At 39.1% G+C, this 17,195-nt stretch overlaps 1 protein-coding gene across 1 annotated transcript; it reads left to right on the top strand.

Annotated features, from left to right (window-relative positions):
• The first annotated feature begins 2,202 nt into the window (after positions 1 to 2,202).
• LCE7A (late cornified envelope 7A) lies at positions 2,203 to 2,489 on the top strand. The gene is given in 2 exon segments (XM_087417702.1): positions 2,203 to 2,416; positions 2,419 to 2,489. Coding segments are annotated over 2 exon segments (285 nt in total).
• The last annotated feature ends 14,706 nt before the right edge of the window (positions 2,490 to 17,195 follow it).

The raw sequence follows: 17,195 nt of genomic DNA, 5'->3' as shown, positions 1-17,195 counted from the left end.
TTAACTCATTGAACAAATATTTTGGGGCATTTACAAGATGTCAGGCACTGTGTAGGTGCTGGAGATAAAGAGTGAACAGTGAACACTGAGATTTCATTCTATCCAGGATGACAGATATTGAAAAATACATACAGGCATGGTGTTGTAAGACATACAGGATACCATGCGGGCATTTCATAGGAGACATAAGGATCCAGAGCAAAGGAGTAGGAATAGGTTTTAGAAAAGAAAAGCAGCCTTTCCTCCTCTAACACTGGAGGCCATAAAGGATGGCTGCAGGCATAAGCAGGCTTGAAGACTCAGTAGTGGGAAGCAGAAGTACTTACATTTGACTACTGTACTTACAAGCTACTGTTTGCTCCATGAAGTGGAGGCAGTATCATCTATCTAGAGGCAGTGGTGAAGGTTCGGAAGGTTCCAGAGAGGAGAAAAGGCATGATGTGTGTGCGTAGTGAATACAGAGAAGTATATGCAACTGCCAAGCAGTGTTTTGGGCCCAGCTGGGGTGGATGATCATGATTTTATGATGATACCAACCTGCCGAAGTGTTTTTTTTTTTTTTAATTTTTGTTTTTATTGTTATAGCAGGTAAGGCATAGCAGGGTAGATTCAGCCAAGGTTAGGGTTTTGCCAGTCAAGTACGCTGACAAGCCAAAGGGTCAAGAAGGTTTCTTATATTGGCAAAAGACTGGTTGAAACAGTGGACTGAGGAAAGCAAACTGGGTGGGGAGTGGCATGAAGAATGAAGGGAGCTGGTGGGCAGGGAAAAAGTAGATTCCAGTGGATATAACCAAGCAAGTTGAAAAGAAGGGACTGTCATCAAAGAAAAGGATGCCTGGATTCACAATCTTAGCGAGTTAGGAGACTTGGCTTCTAGTTCAGACTCTGCATAACTTTGAGCATCTCCTTTGTCCTCTATGCTCTTAGTTTCCTCATCTATGTGTGGAGTGTAAGTAGCAGCTAAAACCTTTTCCAACTTGGCCTTTCTGTGATGCTACATTGTTGGTCAACATATCAGGCACTTTGGGATCTGAATCAGATACACTGATCTCTCAGTAGTGACCCATGGGTGCTTAGATTACTGGTTCTAAACTTGTTGATAAAAAAGAAACTCCTGTGTATGCCTTGGGTTGATCCAATATTTGTGGTTTTAGATTTTCATCTCAGGCATGCTTTGGATTCCTCCAGAAACCCTACATTCAACCCCCAAGCTGTGCCATTGTAAACTCCCTTGTAAAGCATGATCTTCTTATCTTTATGGAAATACTTCCAGGGTTATGGAGGGGAGGGATGCTCTAGGGAGATACTCATGAAGACCTAGTAGTGACCAAATATGACAAAGTGACAAAATGACAGAGCCAGTGGAGATGGGAAGTTGTCATCATAACCATCTAGTTGGAAACAGCTTTCATACCATTGTGGCTCATTCCCTCGAGTTGGGTGCAGGAAACGTATAAAAGGCCACAGATCATACTCTCTCCTTAGTTCATTTGACATATCCATCGCTTGCCTGAGGTTAGGAGAACAAGGTAAGTATCTTTACTAATCTGATGGCAGTTTGGGGATGGCTGGGACTGCCACATCTCAGCTGAATGGGACAAGCCACTCCAGGTTGGAGAGAATGGGAACTAACTGATAATTGCAAGAAGATCAGGCTCTTGGAAATCATTGGAGTGGCTCAGAAGTAGCAACCCAGAATGGACAAATGTTAACCAGAGATTGGATGGGGGTGGGGGAAGGTAGTTTGTAGGACAAGAGACGACCACACAAGGCTGAAGAGTAAGACTAAAAGCAGAGCCTACGATGTAAGAAAGACAAAAGGGGAGATGATGACGACAGGTGGTGTAACCATGGACTCAGTCTAAATACATGGTTTCTGGAATGAATAAATTAGAGAATGTTGTAAAAACAATTTAAGACTTGGCAAACTACCTGGTGCCCTAAGTTGCTGCCTTTGAAGTCCAGAGTCGTGGGAGAACAACAACTGGTAGAAGAAGGTGTTACCAAATTCTAATTTACCCACTGCCTGATTTCTCCTATGCTGGGAAAGTAGGGCTGCTCTGCTGTAAAGGACTCCCTGAAGCCACAGACTCAATTATAGAACTTCAGACTGTAGAAAAATATTGATACAAATAAGGTTTATAGTCACTGGACTTTCAAAATATCTGCATTGCTTTTTAGAGTAACTGAACTTTTTCCAAGATGTCCTGCCAGCAAAACCAGCAGAAGTGCCAGCTCCCCGCCAAGTTCCTCCCCAAATGTCCACCTAAGTGACGCCGTCAGGCCCCTCAGGCCCCTGCTCCCTGCCCTGCTCCTGCCCCCTCCTACTATGTCCCCAGTTGCTGTATTTCTGGCTTTGGAGGCTGCTGCTCTCTGGCATCTCACCAGTTCCCGCACGTCTGCCTATGCCAGCCCAGCCTTCCAACTGCTGTGTGAGGGAGTCCTCTGGGTGTTCCAGTTGTTGCCATGGCCTTGGGGGCTGGAGGTGACCTGCAACTTTTGAGGATCCAAAGATCCACAGCCAAGGACCAGCCTAGAATTGACATCTTTCCTCACTCTAACCCTTGCTCTCCCCTCTCCTCCTGAACTAAACTACCTAGATGTGTAGGTGATGGATTTCTCTTTTTGCTGAGAACCTCAGACCTCCTGGACTTGGCTGTCATCCTATATCAAGGAGACCCGAAAGCTACAGAAACCTCTGCTTCCCAAAGCCTCATCAGTGTGCAAAAATAAAGCTTATCTTTCCTGGCACCCTGAACTTGTTGGTGTTTCTTGATTCTCCCATGCTCAGCTTTCAGGACCTCCTGTTAACCTGGATTCTTCTTCAAGCAGACCCCATAATGCGCCAGGCAGATGAGAAATTCCCACTAAGGTGGAGCCCAGGTCTGAGCAGTTGGAGAGGGCTCTGTAAAGGAAAGATCCAGAGGGGAGCAATAGGAGGATGTTCCCCTAATATCAGTGAGTCTGATCCACTGCTGCTGGAGTTGCCACCATCGCTGAGGTTTCTTCCTACCCATTAAGGTCACTCTGCTTCCCAGCCCCAGAATTTATCCTCCAGACCCTTCTGATTTGGAGGCATCTCATGCTCAGGAAGGAAATGGCACAGGGATATTTGTAATTTTCAGATCTCCATTCAAAAAGCCATGACAATACTCTCCTTGAGCATATCCACCTGATAAGTCCCTCACTCCTCTTCACAGAGGAGCCAGGATCTACCCAGCAGTCCAGTTAGCATAATACCCCTAGGAGAATTTTTGCTATCTACTCTTGTGGTTTGTTTTCCTCTTCTATTCAAATGGCATGGGTTTGGAGGCAAGTTTTCAAAGCACTGTCCTTTCCAACCCAACAGTGGGGCATGGGCAATAATAATGCTTCTGCCCATCCTTCAGGACTATGGGGTTTAACCACAGTACGAGACACACTGGTACCTCTCAGGCTGGTGGGACCCCAGAAATTGCACATGATACACACCTTAGATTAACACCAAGCCAGAGCTATTAAAACATCTGGAATCATGGTGGAGTGTGTCTCACACATGAATGCAATCCATTAGATGTGTTGTAGCAGAAGAGATATTGGTGGATCCTGCTCCTGGCCATCCTCTCGGACCAAAACAAAATAGTTAAAAGTGACAGTTGTTCAGGGGCATCCACGTCACTGAGAGCTTTGGGGGTTAGAAGAAGGTGGACCCAACCACCTTATTTACATCTCAATAAATACTCAGTCCAAGGTAGAGAACTTCTAGATCAGTGCATTTCAACCTCTGACAAAAGGAACAGTAGGAGTCCAGAGAGGGACTTCAGGGATTCTTGAGATGTCTTCAAGAGGAAAACTGTGTGTGTTTATTCATTTAAAATGCTGTGATGATATTCAGCATTCTTACTCAAAAGTATTAAAAAACTGGTGATAAATGATTACAGCTTGGAGATCATCAGTCTCTCCAGGTAATCTGGGCCATTCGCCTAACTAGCAGATGTCAGAGTAAAAATTGTGTAGTATCTCAGGGTGCATTTTTAAGATCTTAGTTGTATTTTTTGATTTATGGGGGAATATTCTTTTCACCACATTCTAGCCTTATTCTTTAATATAATATCTTCCATCTCAAACTCACTATTACCACTGGAGAAAGAGCAAGTAATCTGACAGATGAAACCACAAGAGTCTTACCTTCATTTATGTGTGCTTTTCTCTTTTTCATTTTTTATTGAGGTAACTTTGATTCATAACATTGTATAAATTTCAAGTATACACCACTAAACTTCGTGTTCAGAGTAGACTATATCGTGTTCACCACCAAAAGTCTAGTTGCCATCCGTTGCTGTACACATGTGCACCTTTACCCCTTTCACCCTCCCCCGACCCTCTTTCCCACTGGTAACCACCACATAAACACCTGTATCTATGTGTTTGTTTATCTTCCATATATATATATACCACATCTTCTTTATCCATTCGTCTGTTAATGGGCACTTGGGTTGTGTGTGCTTTTCTATTTTGCTCACTCTCCATAGCTGGGCGAGTGTCTCTCTGTGGACCAAATTCTGTCCTAATCCAGGTCCCAAGGTTTAGACTTTAGAATAAATATTATGGCTTCCATTTTGGCCATGGTAAAAGTTACATTCTCCAGGGTCCGGCACGGTGGTGCAGCGGTTAAGGGTGCATGCTCAGCTTCGGTGGTCCGGGTTCGCAGGCCCAGATCCCAGGTGCCCACAGATGCACGGCTTGTCGAGCCATGCTGTGGCGGTGTCCCATATAAAGCAGAGGAAGAGGGGCACGCATGTTAGCCCAGGGCCAAACTTCCTCAGCAAAAAGAGGAGGATTGGCATCTGATGTTAGCTCAGAGCCAGTCTTCCTCACAAACACACACACACAAAAGTTACATTCTCAAATGCTCTGCTTTACCAAAGTTCTGTCTTAAACCAATGTCTCTCTCTCAATTGATTCAGAGTTTGGAGAGGAAAAGGATATGATGTGTTAACCTTCTCAAAAATCCCAATATTAAGAAGAGTGTAGTTCTGTATTGGATCCACCCCCATTCTTTATATACTGTAATTAGTCATGTACAATTTTACTTGCACAAAATTGTTTTACAGCTCACTGCATTAAATGTGATATGTTAATATTATATATTAATGTAGTCAATATGTAAATATATATGTATATATATTTTTTAATTTTTTGTTTATTGCAGTAACATTGGTTTATAACATTGTATAAATTTCAGGTGTACATCATTATACTTCTATTTCTGCATAGATTACCTCATGTTCACCACCAAATACTAATTTCACCACCACCAAAATACTAATTACAACCCATCACCACACACATGTACTGAATTATCCCTTTCACCCTTCTCCCTCGCCCCTTCCCCTCTGGTAACCACCAATCCAATGACTGTCTCTATGTGTTTGTTTATTGTTGTTATTATCTACTACATAATGAAGGAAATCATATGGTATTTGACCTTCTCCCTCTGACTTATTTCACTTTGCATAATACTCTCAATGTCCATCCATGTTGTCACAAATGGCTGGATTTCATTGTTTCTTATGGCTGAGTAGTATTCCATTGTGTGTATATACCACATCTTCTTTATCCATTCGTCCCTTGATGGGCACTTAGGTTGCTTCCAAGTCTTGGCTATTGTGAATAACGCTGCAATGAACACAGGGGTGCATGTATCTTTACGCATTGGTGTTTTCAAGTTCTTTGGATAAATACCCAGAGGTGGAATATCTGGATTTATATTATCTAAAGTAAGTTTTACATCATGGACTAGAAAATTCTAGAAGTTCTAGAAAATAGAACTCTAGGTTCTGGAGGTGAAGTGATGTAGACCATGAGGTCCACACAGGAATTGGGAAGAAAATGAAATGACTGCCATTTAAATGTTTTCGGATTGGTTGATAAGCTGATAACACCATGCACCTTGCACTTCTCCCAGGCGTTCTGCAGCAAACCAGGAGGCCAAGAAAACTCAGTCATGTCCTATTATCAGCTCAGATGTAAAGAACCAGGGTCCTCTTCTAGTTACAAGTTCAGTAAGAGACATGGTAAAAATGGCAACATGCACGCATTGACACACACACAATAAAACCTATCACCTTAAGACCCTTTAATGAAATGTAAAAGAATTGAAGATATTTAGCTGGAGAACAGGAGACTTAAGAAGACATGACGTTGCTTCCAAGTCTTGGCTATTGTGAATAAGGCTGCAATGAACACAGGGGTGCATGTACCTTTGCAAATTGGTGTTTTCAAGTTCTTTGGATAAATACCCAACAGTGGAATAGCTGGATCATATGGTCTAAGTGCCCATCAAGGGACGAATGGATAAAGAAGCTGTGGTATATATACACAATGGAATACTACTCAGCCATAAGAAACGACGAAATCCAGCCATTTGTGACAACATGGATGGACATTGAGGGTATAATGCAAAGTGAAATAAGTCAGAGGGAGAAGGTCAAATACCGTATGATTTCCTTCATTAAGTAGTAGATAATAACAACAATAAACAAACACATAGGGACAGAGATTGGATTGGTGGTTACCAGAGGGGAAGGGGGGAGGGTGGAGGGTGAAAGGGATAATTCGGTACATGTGTGTGGTGATGGGTTGTAATTAGTATTTTGGTGGTGAACATGATGTAGTCCATGCAGAAATAGAAGTACAATGATGTACACCTGAAATTTTTGCAATGTTATAAACCAATGTTACTGCAATAAAAAAAAAAAAAAAAAAAAAAAAGAAGACATGACGGTTGGCTTTAAGTATGTGAAAGGAAGATGGATTAGATAGCTCTATGTTTAGACTCAGAGGACAGAACTGGGATCATAAATTTTAAAAAGTTAAAAGAACACAGATTTCAAATCAATATAAAAATGTTTCTAACTGTGAGGAAAAAAAATTTTTATGATAAACTTGGATGCCTCTTTGAGTAGTGAGTTAGTTCCCTGTCACCAGATGTGTTCAAGCAAAAGCTGTGGTTGTTTTAAAAAGAATTAAAGTATTGGGAAGATAAGTGGATTATGAAAGCCTCTAGTTCCTTTCATTTCTGAGATACTTTGGTTTTGCTCTATGCTGGGCTATAGCCACAAAATCACTGTGTAAGCAGTCAAATAAAAAAATATTTGCTAAGTAAAAAAAAAAAAAAAAAAAAATGTGATACGAAGTAAGTCCAGGTACATCAGTGTCTCATGGTAAGTAATTTTAATAGCCGGTAAACAAGTCATGTGCCACATATAATAATATAATGCTAAAGCTAATCTTAACTGAGTAAAACTTAGTATAAGTTTTTTTTATGTGACTTTATATTTATAAATGTCTATTTTATGTAAAGATAAAATAATGCCTCCTAATATTGGAAATTGATCACTGACTAAACAGAGAAAATTTTAAAAGAATAATTACTGCTGTACCCAGCAGAATGTTCAAACTTAAAATATGACAAATTATGCAGTATTAGTACTAGGTGATTTTCAATTAGCAATAACCATAGTGATTACAGCATACGAAATTAATGCCATGTGCCCCAAATTTGACTCTAATTTACCCTAAAATAGTACATTGTAATATGTTTTTTATCACTAGGATGCACCTTTTATAATGGTTAAAAATAGGTTAAATCTCTGACATGTTTTATGCAATGAAATTTCACAAAATAGCTTATTGCAATCTACTTTCTCACAATTAAAAATGTCATTTTGCTGTAAAGTGTAAAATACATTGAAATAGCTAAATGTTAATTAAAAAGTACACATAAATTTAAATCTGGCGATGAAAATCCATTATATTATAGTTAAAGTGGGTTTAGACATTGTACATGAGAGAAAAACATATACCACTAGAGAATAGCTTGTTAAAAACCACGTGCAAGTGACACTGTAAGAACGATATTAGATGACCAGCTGATTTAGAAATACAGTTAGGATCATTTGCTGATACAGAAGTTCAGAAAGATGCCAGTATAACATCAGCCACACTTCATGAATTATTCCAAAGGCTGAGACCATGAGATATTTACAATAAAACTCAACAGGAGTCTGGTTGTTGAGAATCTTTCCATTTTGCTTATTTTGCTGTAATGTGTTCAGGCAAGTAAATAAAAAGATGATTGACACATACTCAACAGAAGAAAACAACTCTATATACTGAGATCAGATTTTTAACACCTTATTAAATAGATGGGCAAAATGTGACATTTATATGATATTCCAAAAATAAAGGCAAGAAAAGCTGTAGGAATTGTGCTTTGTATAGACACTATTGCTAATATATGCTTAAGGGATTGTCATGTGTTGCATGAAAAATAAATGGATTTAATAAGATGCTGACATATTGTAAAACAAGGTCTGACACAACCATTCATAAAAATTGTCTTTAAATTGTCAAGTTTCCAGTGCTATTTGTATGACATGAAAAGAAATGGCGTATACTTTTTTATGCCACAGATCATTGCCAATACAGAGGCAACGTCCTTGCATGGATATTCAAATGTGATAAGAAATAATCACTTTGTTTGTTGATAAACTCATTATGGTTGACAAATATCTCATAAATATATCACAGCTGTATCAGTTGCCAAATTTTGCTGATCTGTTTAATAAACTGAAGAAGCTCAATATATACGGTATTGCAAAGTCACCATGTTTAAAATGGCAGATAAACTATAAAGGATGAAATGAAAACTTTTGAGTCAACATAGAAAAAATAAATACAACTTTTTAAAATATTTAATCATTGTTAATTCATTAAATGAATATTTATTAAGCACCTACTATGTGCTAGGCATTGGTCTAAGAGCTGAGGATATAGATATAAACAAAAAGAGAATAGTGCCTGCTCTCATGGAGCTTAGATCTAGTGGGAGAAGCAGACGATACACGCAAAATGGTTAAATGTATAATGTGTTAGATGCTACTAAGCGCTATGGACACATAAAGGAAGGCTAGGGGAATGGAGAGTGCTGGGGGAGGCCTGCTAGTTTATATAGGAAGGTCAGTGAAGGCCTGTGTGATAAAGTCTCCTTCAGAGGAAGTGAATAAGTGGTCCATGTGAATATCTTGAGAAACAGCATTTTAGGCAGAAGGAACCATGAGTGCAAAACTCAGTCTGAAACATGCTTGATGCTCTTGGGGCACAACAAAGAGGCCAGTGTGCCTGGAGGGAGGGAGTGACGTGCCTGGGTAGCAGTAGGATCACAGAGATAACTTGGATTCAGCTTATGAGGAGATTACAGGATTTTGGCTTTTATAATGTGTGCGATGGGTATGCATCGGAAGGTTTGGGGCAGAGATGTGCCATTACCTGACTTTTGCTTTAAGAGCATAATTTTGGCTGTTTTGCTGAGAATAAACTGTAGGGATTAAGAACAGATGAGGGTGACCATGTAGGAGGCCACCACATTAATCAAGGCGAGAGCTAATGGTGGCTTTGACCAGAGTATCTGTGCTGGAAGTGCTGAGAAGTTTTCAGATTCTAAATATATTTTGAAGAGTGAGCCAACAGATTTCATTGCTAAATAAATATAGGTATACGAAAAAACAGATAGCTAGATGGGTATACAAGGAGTCAGGGATTGCTTTCATCTGGTCAATGGGAAGGATGGAGTCACTTTTTAAGAGATGAAGAAAACTTTAGGAGAAGTGGGTTTCGTGATGTTTTTGAGGAAAGAGGCACCCTTGGATATGTTAGTATGGAGAGAGAAAACCAGGCATCGGCACCATGTGGCTGAGACAAGATAATGCCCAGAGACTTAATACACAGAGAAGAGGAGGTATTCCACAGCTGAGCCCTGGGACACTCTGATATTTAGAAAACAGAGATATGAGAAAGTGACTACCAAAGGAAATTGAGGCGACGTGATCAGTGAGGAGGTTGAGAACTAAGGGAGAGTGGAGGCCAAGCAGGGAAGTGAAGAGAGCACTTCCAAAAGGAGGTAGTAATCATTTCAGTCAGTGTTGCTGGTGGTTTCAAGCACACTCATTATATCTGACAACAGGGACATCATCAGTGACCTTGACAAGAGCATGTGAGTGAAGTGGTGGTGACGAAAGCTTGACTGACTAGGTCTAAAGAAGAACGGGACACAAGGAGTACAAAGAACACTTTTGAGGAGTGCTTTGGTAAAGAATATAGGTAACTGAGTGCTGACTTGAAGTGGATAAGAGATCAAGGGAGAGAGAAAGACAGAGAGATAGACAGAGACAGTGACAGATTTTTTTAGATGAGAGTTATATATATTTTTTAGATGGGGGATATTATAATATTGTTAAATGCTAATGGGAATGACCCAGCATAGAGGGAAAAAAAAACATTTCTGAGGAAGAGACAGGTGACAATTGCTGGTAAGATGCTCTTGGGTAGATGAGAGGGATGGAATCCAGGGCACCAGTGGAAATGCTGGCCTCAGACCAGAGCATGGGCAGTTCATACGTGGTAGCAGGATGGAAATAAAAGTATAATCAGGTACAAATACAGGTAGGTGAATAGATGAGAATATGTGGATGTTCTCTTCTGATTGCTTCTATTTTCTCAATAAACTAGAAAGTATGCTCATCAGCAGAAAGTGAGGACAGGAAAGGAAGTGCTGGAAGTTTGAGGAGAGCTGGGATGTGAACTGAGTTGTCTAGGATAGTGAGAGAGTGAATGGACTAGAGAAATGTAGTGAGGTTGTTGAGCATTAAGATTGTGGTCATGAAATTAAAGTGAAATCAATTCAGCATGGTTGTGTGTTTTTATGTAGTCATATTCTGTGGTTTGTGGTGGTAAGAGAGCTAGATTTAGCCAAGTTTGGGGTTTAGCTAGTAGAATTCAATGAATGGGAAAAAGAGTAAGAGAGATGTGGGCTATGCATGCAAATGGAAGAGAATAAAGATGTGAAGGAGGTAATGCCCAGTGAAAGTGTTATAGTATCAATGCATTGTTATTCCTGGTGGAGTCAAACTCCTCTTAGAATTGACATACTGGAGGAAGCAAGTTGGAAATACAGGAGGTGAGATTTGGAGAGTGGATTACTTGAACTTGATATTATGGAGGGGTTGCAGTTGCTAATAATGATGCGATCTAGGCTGGTATGACATAGGAGTGGATGAAAGGTAGGGTGAAGGGCAAACCCATTAGAGGTGCAGAGGTCAAGTAATTATGAAGCAATTATTAATGGAGTGATTTTTTTGAATATTAAAATCACCAAGGATCATAACGGAAATAGTGTTGGATAGAGTAACAGTGAGCCAAATGCTAAATAGTAACCTGAGAATCTGCAACAGAGAGGAACAGTGGGTGCTGTAACGGATGCCTAACCCATTCCTAGGCCCAATGAGTATAACAGGTGTGGGAGCGAAGACAACAGCCACCCCACAGAGGACTATGGAGGAACACAGGTTTCAGTTAGAGCAAGAAGGTGGAGGGGCCTTTAGAGAAGAGTTGGTTGATAGAGTGTGTTTTGTTGATGTAGAACTGTGAGTCCTTGAGGGCCCTGGGGGAGGTTTGGGTGCTGGTAAATGATGGAAGATGGGGTCCCATTAGGGAATGTGCAGATGTAGGGGGAAGGGGGGAATCCCGGTGATGACGGGTGATCTGGGAGTCCTAAACTTCTAGTGGTGACTGAGACTCACAGGCATAAAGAGCATGATGGGGGGAGTGCTGAGCATCCTCAAGGCAGAGTGTGGTAGAAGGCCGTCAGTGCTGGGGACGATCCAGGAGGGTGGGCAGAGCCCTGCCTCCCCACCCTGCCCCCACCGCCACCATTGCTACTGGTTGTGGCTGAATTCCTTTAGGAAAAGTTTACAGTTAAGGACTAAGGAATGTTAAGAATGTTAAAAAAAGCATTGTGGATTATCTCCAATAGTATATATGTGCAAATATTATATTACATTGTAATATATCACATCACATCATATGATGTCATGTCATGTTATATCACATAGTTTTCTACTCAACAATGATTTACAGTGTCTGACATACTAAATTTTTTATTCTTTTGAGGTTAAACACTCTCCAATTAAGGAATGTGAACAGTTCCTAGACATTGCTACTGACGGTCCCCAAACCCTCTACAACTCCTTTTTTAAATGTTGAGATTAATCTAATAGAAAAATATGCTGAAGTTGATAACTCAGCTATTGAAACTAAAACTAAGACAGAAACCCCCAAAACTGTTAGTGCTGATAGTTGGTGCTTCACTGTGCTCCCTGGGGTTGTGCAGTACACAGTCTGTGCAACTGGGCAGAGGCCATGATCACCATTTGCAAAGGAGCAATTATGATTTTACCAATTCTGTTCAACCAGAAAAAAATCCAGAAACAGAATGGATACTAAAACTAATAATGAGACTGCCACTGCCATCTGCATTTGTGTTCGTCAAAACAGCCCGATTTCTTTTAATTGATTGATGCAAATTTGAATGTAAAAAATAAACTTAAATAGATAAACTGTTGTCTGTTTTATATATCATGGTCCCACCCCACGTAAGATTTTATTTGAAAAATGATTGCAGTTTTTAAAATATTTTAAAGTTTCTGCAGAGTATTAGGGATCCCATGCTATGTCAATAGATATTCTATTAAAAAACAGAATATCTGGTTATTCTCTGCCTTGATGTATATTGTCTAAGGACTGGGCAAACTCACTGTGTTATCTTATTTTTCAATATCAACATATACTTGAGATACTATTCAATGTTATTAAATATTAGGCATTTTACTACAGAAATTTATTCCCCTTTGATGTTTACTGAGAAAATAAATTTGTGGGACCTTTGTTCTCCACTTTAACACAAGGGGGCATTATGTGTATTTCTTGAACAAAGATAAATACAATCCTCTATTGTTAAATTAAAAATATTATGTATGCCATGTTCAAATAATTTTGGGAAATGTAGCTCTAGAGCAATGTTCATCAAACTTCTCTCAGGAAACAACACCTGCACTTTAATTTATTAATGAATTCTATACACATGTTACTGTGCTTATTTTAAGTTCAACATAATACAGAATAAAAAATAAAAGTTTTACAAGACAGGATAATAATTAGAAATATTTTCTCTTTCAGTCATGTTGGACACCCATCCGTGCTGTGTAGAGTCTTCTTTGGATACCAGAGTTGGCTTAAGTGAAAACAGAGCCACAATTACCAGAGCTAAACCCTCTGCAGGCCCTGGGGGCCAACAATGTGGTGCCTAAAGTATCCAGTGTGGATATATATCAGACCACAAGAGGGCAGTGATGGAAAGACCACAGGGTTTGGGGGCAGGTGGGGCCTTTCCATTCACAAGCTAGCAGTGTGGCTTCCAACGTGTCTCTGAGTCTCATCTTAGACATTTGAAAATGGAAACAAAATAAAACAAATACTAAGTTGTTTTATTTATTTTATTTATTTTTTATTTTTTTATTGATGTTTTAATGGTTTCTAACATTGTGAAATTTTGGGTTGTACATTTTTGTTTGTCCATCACCATATATATGACTCCCTTCACCCCTTGTGCCCACCCCCCACCCCCACTGCCCCTGTAACCACAGTCCAGTTTTCTCTGTCCATGTGTTGGTTTATATTCCACATATGAGTGAGATCATACAGTGTTTGTCTTTCTCTTTCTGGCTTATTTCACTTAACATAATATGCTCCAGGCCCATCCATGCTGTTGCAAATGGAACAATTTTGTCTTTTTTTATGGCTGAGTAGTATTCCATTGTATATATATACACCACATTTTCTTAATCCAATCATCAGTCGAGGGACACTTAGGTTGCTTCCACTTCTTGGCTATGGTGAATAATGCTGCAGTGAACATAGGGGTGCATAAGCCTCTTTGGATTGTTGATTTCAGCTGCGTTGGATAGATTCCCAGTGGTGGGATGGCTGGATCATAGGGCATCTCTATTTTTAATTCTTTGAGGAATCTCCATACCGTTTTCCATAGAGGCTGCACCAATTTGCATTCCCACCAGCTGTGTATGAGTGTTCCTGTTTCTCCACATCCTCTCCAACATTTGTTGTTTTTTGTCTTGGTGATTATAGCCATTCTAACGGGCATGAGGTGGTATCTTAGTGTTGTTTTGATTTGCATTTCCCTGATGATTAGTGATGTTGAGCATCTTTTCATGTGCCTATTGGCCATCTGTATATCTTCCTTGGAGAAGTGTCTGTTCATTTCCTCTGCCCATTTTTTGATCGGGTTGTTTGTTTTTTTGTTGTTCAGTTGTGTGAGTTCTTTATATATTGTGGAGATCAACCCCTTGTCAGATGTATGTTTTGCAAATATTCTCTCCCAGCTGGTTGGTTGTCTGTTCGTCTTGATTCTGGTTTCATTAGTCTTATAAAAGCTCTTTAATCTGATAAAGTCCCACTTGTTTATTTTTTCTTTAGTTTCCCTAGTCTGGGTAGGCACGTCATCCAAAAAGATTCCTTTAAAACCAATGTCAAATAGTGTGTTGCCTATATTTTCTTCTATGAGTTTTATAGTTTCAGGTCTCACCTTCAGGTCTTTGATCCATTTTGAGTTAATTTTTGTGAATGGCGATAGCACATGGTCCACTTTCATTCTTTTGCATGTGGCTGTCCAGTTTTCCCAACACCATTTATTGAAGAGACTTTCCTTTCTCCATTGCATGTTCTTAGCACCTTTGTCAAAAATTAGCTGTCCGTATATGTGTGGTTTTATTTCTGGGCTTTCAATTCTGTTCCATTGATCTGTGTGTCTGTTTTTGTACCAGTACCATGCTGTTTTGATTACTATTGCTTTGTAGTATGTTTTGAAGTCAGGGATTGTGATGCCTCCTGCTTTGTTCTTTTTTTTTTTAGGAATTCTTTAGCTATTCTGGGTCTTTTGTTGCCCCATATAAATTTTAGTATTCTTTTTTCTATTTCTGTGAAGAATGTCATTGGGATTCTGATTGGGATTGCATTGAATCTGTAGATTGCTTTAGGTATTATAGACATTTTAACTATGTTTATTCTTCCAATCCACATGCATGGGATATCTTTCCATTTCTTTATGTCATCATGGATTTCTTTCAATAATGTCTTGTAGTTCTCATTGTATAGGTCCTTCACCTCCTTGGTAAGATTTATTCCTAGGTATTTTATTCTTTTTGATGCAATTGTAAATGGTATTATCTTTTTGAGCTCTCTTTCTGTTAGATCATTATTAGCATATAGAAATGCAACTGATTTTTGTAGATTGATTTTGTACCCTGCAAATTTGCTGTAGTTGTTGATTGTTCCTAATAGTTTTCCAACAGATTCTTTAGGGTTTTCTATATATACAATCATGTCATCTGCAAATAGTGAGAGTTTCACTTCTTCGTTACCTATTTGGATTCCTTTTATTCCTTTTTCTTGCCGAATTGCTCTGGCCAAAACCTCCAGTACTATGTTGAACAGGAGTGGTGAGAGTGGGCAGCCCTGCCTCGTTCCTGTTCTCAGAGGAATGGCTTTCAGTCTTTCCCCATTGAGTATGATGTTGGCTGTGGGTTTGTCATATATGGTCTTTATTATGTTGAGGTGCTTTCCTTCTATTCCCATTTTATTGAGAATTTTTATCATAAATGGATGTTGTATCTTGTCAAATGCCTTCTCTGCGTCTATTGAGATGATCATGTGTTTTTTATTCTTTGTTTTGTTGATGTGATGTATCACGTTGATTGATTTGCAGATGTTGAACCATCCCTGCGTCCCTGGTATAAATCCCACTTGATCATGGTGTATGATCTTCTTAATGTATTGTTGTATTCGGTTTGCCAATATTTTGTTGAGGATTTTTGCATCAATGTTCATCAGCGATATTGGCCTGTAATTTTCTTTCTTTGTATTGTCTTTGTCTGGTTTTGGTATCAGGGTGATGTCGGCCTCGTAGAATGATTTAGGAAGTGTTCCATCTTCCTCTATTTTTTGGAATAGTTTGAGAAGGATGGGTATTAAATCTTCTTTGAATGTTTGGTAAAATTCACTGGAGAAGCCATCTGGTCCTGGACTTTTATTTTTTGGGAGGTTTTTGATTACTATTTCAATCTCTTTACTTGTGATTGGTCTATTCAGATTCTCCATTTCTTCTTGGTTCAATTTTGGGAGGTTGTATAAGTCTAAGAATTTATCCATTTCTTCTAGATTGTCCAATTTGTTGGCATATAATTTCTCATAGTATTCTCTTATAATCCTCTGTATTTCCATGGTATCTGTTGTAATTTCTCCTCTTTCATTTCTAATTTTATTTACTTGAGGCTTTTCTCTTTTTTTCTTAGTAAGCCTGGCTAAGGGTTTGTTGATTTTGTTTATCTTCTCGAAGAACAAACTCTTTGTTTCATTAATCCTTTCCACTGTTTTTTTGGTCTCAATTTCATTTATTTCTGCTCTGATTTTTATTATTTCTCTCCTTCTGCTGGCTTTGGGCTTTGTTTGTTCTTCTTTTTCTAGTTCTGTTAGGTGTAATTTAAGGTTGCCTATTTGGGCTTTTTCTTGTTTGTTAAGGTGGGCTTGTATCGCTATGAGTTTCCCTCTCAGGACTGCTTTTGCTGCATCCCATATGGTTTGATATGGCATATTATCATTTTTGTTTGTCTCCAGATAGTTTTTGATTCCTCCTTTAATTTCATCAACGATCCATTGGTTGTTCAGTAGCATGTTGTTTAATCTCCACATTTTTGTCACTTTCCCAGTTCTTTTTTCATGGTTCATTTCCAGTTTCATAGCCTTATGGTCTGAAAAGATGCTTGTTATGATTTCAATCTTCTTAAATTTATTAAGGCTTGCTTTGTTTCCCAACATATGGTCTATCCTAGAGAATGTTCCATGTGTGCTTGAGAAGAATGTGTAGTCAGCTGTTTTTGGATGGAGTGCTCTGTATATGTCTACTAGGTCCATCTCGTCCAGTTTTTCATTTAAGTCTACTATTTCTTTATTGACTTTTTGTCTGGATGATCTATCCATTGCTGTAAGTGGGGTGTTAAGATCCCCTACTTTTATTGTGTTGTTGTTGATTTCTCCTTTTAGGTTTGTTAATAGTTGCTTTATGTACATTGGTGCCGCTATGTTGGGTGCATATATATTTATAAGTGATATGTCTTCTTGATGGAGTGTCCCTTTTATCATTATATATTTCCCTTCTTTGTCTTTCTTAACCTGTTTTATCTTGAAGTCTACTTTGTCTGATATGAGTATGGCAACACCTGTTTTCTTTTGTTTGCCATTAGCTT

Source organism: Ceratotherium simum, chromosome 2 (genome assembly GCF_057802395.1).
Source record: "Ceratotherium simum simum isolate JZ-2026a chromosome 2, ASM5780239v1, whole genome shotgun sequence".
NCBI lineage: Eukaryota > Metazoa > Chordata > Mammalia > Perissodactyla > Rhinocerotidae > Ceratotherium > Ceratotherium simum.
The sequence above is the reverse complement of the archived record's forward strand: the minus strand, read 5'-3'. Positions and strand labels throughout refer to the sequence as shown.